Genomic DNA, 4,606 nt, shown 5'->3' with positions numbered 1-4,606 from the left:
ACTTCATAAAAAAAGAAGTAAAAAAAAACTTAAAAACTGAGTTTTGTGCTGTCCTTGCCCTGAGTTTCTTAGTTTCACCAGCTAGACAGCGAGATAATGATGCTCCAATAACCAGACTTATTTTCCTTTTTGCGCTGATTTATTGAAGAATGGCCTCTGACCATTGCCTTCTCTTTGACCATCGTAAAACTGAAAGTACAAAATACTGTTTTAGCTAACTAACATTGTAAACTAGCTTGTTACACTCTTACTGCAAGCTAACAAGATGAAAGTTTCAAATGTACAAATTATCGTACCATTTTTACACAAAAAAAAAAGATAATTATTTTATCGTCACTCATACTTACAGACATATCTTGTCCAAGGCAACAACATTTTAAGGTCTGTATCAGCTTAGAACGATAACATTTCGGCATCACTTTCCGCCATCTTTGATTTCTTCTTCACGTTCTCATTTTTTCCCTTCCCAAAGTAACCAAACCCATATTACAAAGCAGCCACTAGAGGGAGGTCTAGGGCAGTTTACAACTATAATATCCAATTTAACTTATAAAAGGCAGAACAAGTTTGTTTCCAAATTCGGGTCAGCCTTCATCTGACTTTTTTCAGAAAGCACTTGCTTACATGTTGCCTCAGTCTGCATGTCCTCCTTCACCAAAGTCATGCACTTTGTCTTTGGTCTCCTCTGTGTTCAGCATCATTTGTCTGACATCTCTCTCTCTGTGTCCAAACCATCTCTAGAGAGGCTGATCATTTCTGATCCCGTCAAAAATCACAGTATAAATTGTAGCATTAAGCACCACAGTAAGAGCAATTTGAGGATTTTTTTTCTGCATTTGGAGCCTATTTACAGAGATAATGCGCTGAAGAGAAACTTTATATTCTTCATGAGACACTGAAACTTCTGCAGACTTTTCAGGCAAAGCATGAATAAAAAAGCATTTGTCCTCCACTTCTACCCAAACAATCTTCTCTGCTCCACAGCATGACCTGACATTCAGACACAGAAAAGTTCAGACTGGTCATCATTATGATTTATGGACTTGTAAACGGCCTCCTTGATTTGTCTTTGACTGTATGCTGACTCCGAGTTGCTGAGTCCCTGCTGTGTCTGTTTCAGCCTGGTGTTCATTCTTGTATTTGCTCAGGGTCCAGGATACAGACTGGATGAGGCACATTTAGAGAACACATTTAAAACAAGACAACAAAATAGATTTTCATGTTACTAAGATTAAGAACTGTATTTTATGTATGAGAGAAGAAGAAAACATGTGTAAACATGAAAAAACAAACAAACAAAAAAACAGTTTTCCTCTTTGAAGCCAAGTTTCTAAAGAAGCTTTGGAGGAACGATTTCAACCAGTTTTGTCCATTATTAAAACTGATGTTTATTTGCCAATCATTCAACATCACCACTTGTGTATAACTCTGCTGATTTTATTCCCTTTGTGTCCAGGCTGAGATTCCAGGTGTCTCCCTCAGCTCATTTTCTCCAAATCAAAAGCATCAGATTTGTGGAGACGCTCTGCCTGCCAGACACAGCTCAGGGCAATGAAACATGTCTATCCTCCACAACATACAGACCTGTATCATTTAGTGTCTGTATTTTAATGTATAAATGATCAAGTGTGATCAAACTTTTCATATGAAAAATAATATTAAATGTCAAACATTAAGTATTTAATTTTTGTTACATTTTAAAAGTTCAACCACAAATACATCAAGTTTACGATCATATATGTTCAAGAAAATCAACAATCTTCACATTTCAGAAACTGGAACCAGCTTTAAATGTGACTAAAATAATGATAAAACAATCAATTCTCTAATCATTGACTAACTGATGAATCACTTCAGCTCCAATATATTGTTGCATTTGACAACCCACTACAGCAACTACAGAATAAAACCACTAACCAGACTGATGAAAGATTTCAAACATGCTGAATATGAAGAGTAGTATATAAATGTAAGTACAGTTTGAATCAGTGATATATTATTTTCACACATCAATGGACCACTGAACTTCTCAGCTTCTAAAATGTAAAGCCTCATTTAGAAACTACACAAGTACATATAATGGTCAGGGATCAACATGAACCTGTCTTCTCTTTTTGACTTTAATCAACTCTGCAGTGGCTCCATCTCCATAAATATAAAGTCCAGCATAGAGCGGCTGAGTGAATGTGGTCTGGACTCTGTGGAGGAGAGTCATGGTTTCAGAGACGCTGTAGAAAGACAGAATACCTGCTCTGTGATCCAGGTACACTCCTACTCTGGAGGACCGAGGACCTGAGAGGTCAGTTTCGACTTTGTTGTGCCGAAATGTATAACTTCCTTTGAACCAATATAATGCCCAAGATTTGTCATTGTATCCAAATCCACATTCATTTCCAAACACTGCTCTGCTGATATTATTGTATGCAACTGCTACACAAACTGCTGCCCCTCTCCACTTCACCTCCCAGTAACAACATCCAGTCAGACTCTCTCTACTCAGGACCTGAAAATTTTGAGTGAATCTGTCTGGATGATCAGAATAAGACTGTTGTTGTTTCATAAATTTTACTTTTCTGTTCCCCTCAGATAATAACAGATGTGTGTGTGCTGTGTTTGGATCCAGTGTGATTTCATGTGAATATTTTAAGAATCCAGCTCTGGTCTTTGGCTCTGGTGGTGACAGTAAAACATGCACTTCAGCGACTGTCAGTGAGATGTTTGTCCATTCCTCTCTCAGAATGTCCTGTAGTTTATCTCTGGTCTCTGACACAGCTGCTGTCACATCCTCAAAGTAGCTCAGAGGACGAATATTGATGCTGGATGAGTGTGTAGACTCACTGAGTGCTGACAGTGAGGGGTAGTTGTGTAGAAACTGGTTGTGATCCTCTGTGTGTGAGAGCTGCTCCAGCTCGCCGTCTTTCCTCTTCAGCTCAGCGATCTCCTGCTCCAGCTTCTCCTGAAGCTCTTTGACTCGACTCACTTCAGTTTCCTGCTGGGATCTGACCTGCTGCTTCACATCAGAGCTTCTTTTCTGGATGAGACGGATCAGCTCAGTGAACATCTTCTCACTGTCCTCCACTGCTTTATCAGCAGAGCCATTGATGGCCTCCACCTCCTGTTGAAGCAGCTTCACATCTTTCTCTCGCTCCTGGATTCTCTGCTGGATGTTTAGCTCCTTCTGCTTCTCAGTCCTTTCTGCTGCAGCTGGGACTGTTTCATGGCCTTTATGTTCATCCATTGTGCAGAGATAACAGATACTCTGCTGATCAGTATGACAGAAAATCTTCATCACCTCATCATGACGAGAGCAGATGTTCTCCTGGAGCTTCTTGGAGGGGGCCACCAGCTTGTTTTTCTTTAACGGAGCTGCATCATAGTGAGGTTGGAGGTGTTTCTCACAGTAAGAGGCCAGACAGAATGAACAGGACTTGATGGCTTTCAGCTTCCTCCCAGTGCAGACATCACAGGCCACATCTTCAGGTCCAGCATAGCAGTGATCAGCTGGAGCAGCTTGGAGTCCAGTCTTCTTCAGCTGCTCCACTAAAGCTGCTAACATGGTGTTTTTCTCCAGAACAGGCCTCGGTGTGAAAGTCTTCCTGCACTGAGGGCAGCTGTGGAGTCCCTTCCTGTCCTCTTCATCCCAGAAACTTTTAATACAGTTCATGCAGTAGCTGTGTCCACAGGCTGTAGTCACCGGATCCTTCAGTAGATCCAAACAGATGGAACAAGAGAAGGTTTCTCGGTCCAGCTGAACTACTTTCTGCGCCATTTCTCCTCTCAGTGTCAGTGACTGTGTGAGTTCCTCTTTCTTATAACGGAAACTAGTCTGAGCTCTGAGCTCAACAACATGTGTTTCCGGAGATAATGGAGCCTGTCAGCTCTTACACGTCACCACATGTTGGTTACACCCATCTTCAAAGTGCAGATCTGAAGGGGAGGGAACGAGGAAACACGTGGACACAGAGGAGGTGCTGTGTTTAAGAGCAGGAAGAAGAGGGAGGGTTATCAGGCTGTGCTTCACTCCAGGAAGAGGAGCAGTTTGAGAGCGATACTGTGTGTTTAACCCTTTTTATTTACTGCTCACCTCAACTTTTAAGATTGTTAACACTTTCTTCTATAGAAATAAACTTAACTTTAGAAATAATAATAATAACAATAATAATAATGATGATAATGATAATAATAATAATAATTAGTGCTGTCAGCGGTAATCTCATTAAAATGATGGATCACCCAGTGCGTGGGGCTGGACGACGTTAACGTGTTAGCGCAGTTAGCTTGTTAATGCGTTGACGGGCGATCCTTCCTCATCTCTCTGTGTTTGATGTCTCAGGTTTTCTCTCAGGTTCAGGACAATCCCTCACTGCTGCAGAGACACAAACACATCTGAGTCTCTCACATTCATTTAGTAAATATCACTAATAAACAAATTATAATTTCCATAAAGGTTCAACTTATCCAAAATAAGTTTGTGAACTGATCATGTCGTAAAACTTTCACTGAATCAACTCACCACTGAAGCCATAATCTGTCTTCACTTTACAAACGTACAGACCCGAGTCATCAGCCTAAGTCTGGACAGGTGAAGTCTGATTCGTCCTTCTCT

At 40.7% G+C, this 4,606-nt stretch overlaps 1 protein-coding gene across 1 annotated transcript; it reads right to left on the bottom strand.

The window, feature by feature from the left end:
- Nucleotides 1-1,926: 1,926 nt before the first annotated feature.
- On the bottom strand, nt 1,927-3,827 carry LOC134624576 (tripartite motif-containing protein 16-like). Its single transcript, XM_063469579.1, has one exon. The coding sequence runs from the start codon at nt 3,767-3,769 to the stop codon at nt 2,084-2,086; it is 1,686 nt and encodes a 561-aa protein (XP_063325649.1). The 5' UTR covers nt 3,770-3,827; the 3' UTR covers nt 1,927-2,083.
- Nucleotides 3,828-4,606: the final 779 nt, after the last annotated feature.

Source organism: Pelmatolapia mariae, linkage group LG3_W (genome assembly GCF_036321145.2).
Source record: "Pelmatolapia mariae isolate MD_Pm_ZW linkage group LG3_W, Pm_UMD_F_2, whole genome shotgun sequence".
Lineage (NCBI taxonomy): Eukaryota > Metazoa > Chordata > Actinopteri > Cichliformes > Cichlidae > Pelmatolapia > Pelmatolapia mariae.
The sequence above is the reverse complement of the archived record's forward strand: the minus strand, read 5'-3'. Positions and strand labels throughout refer to the sequence as shown.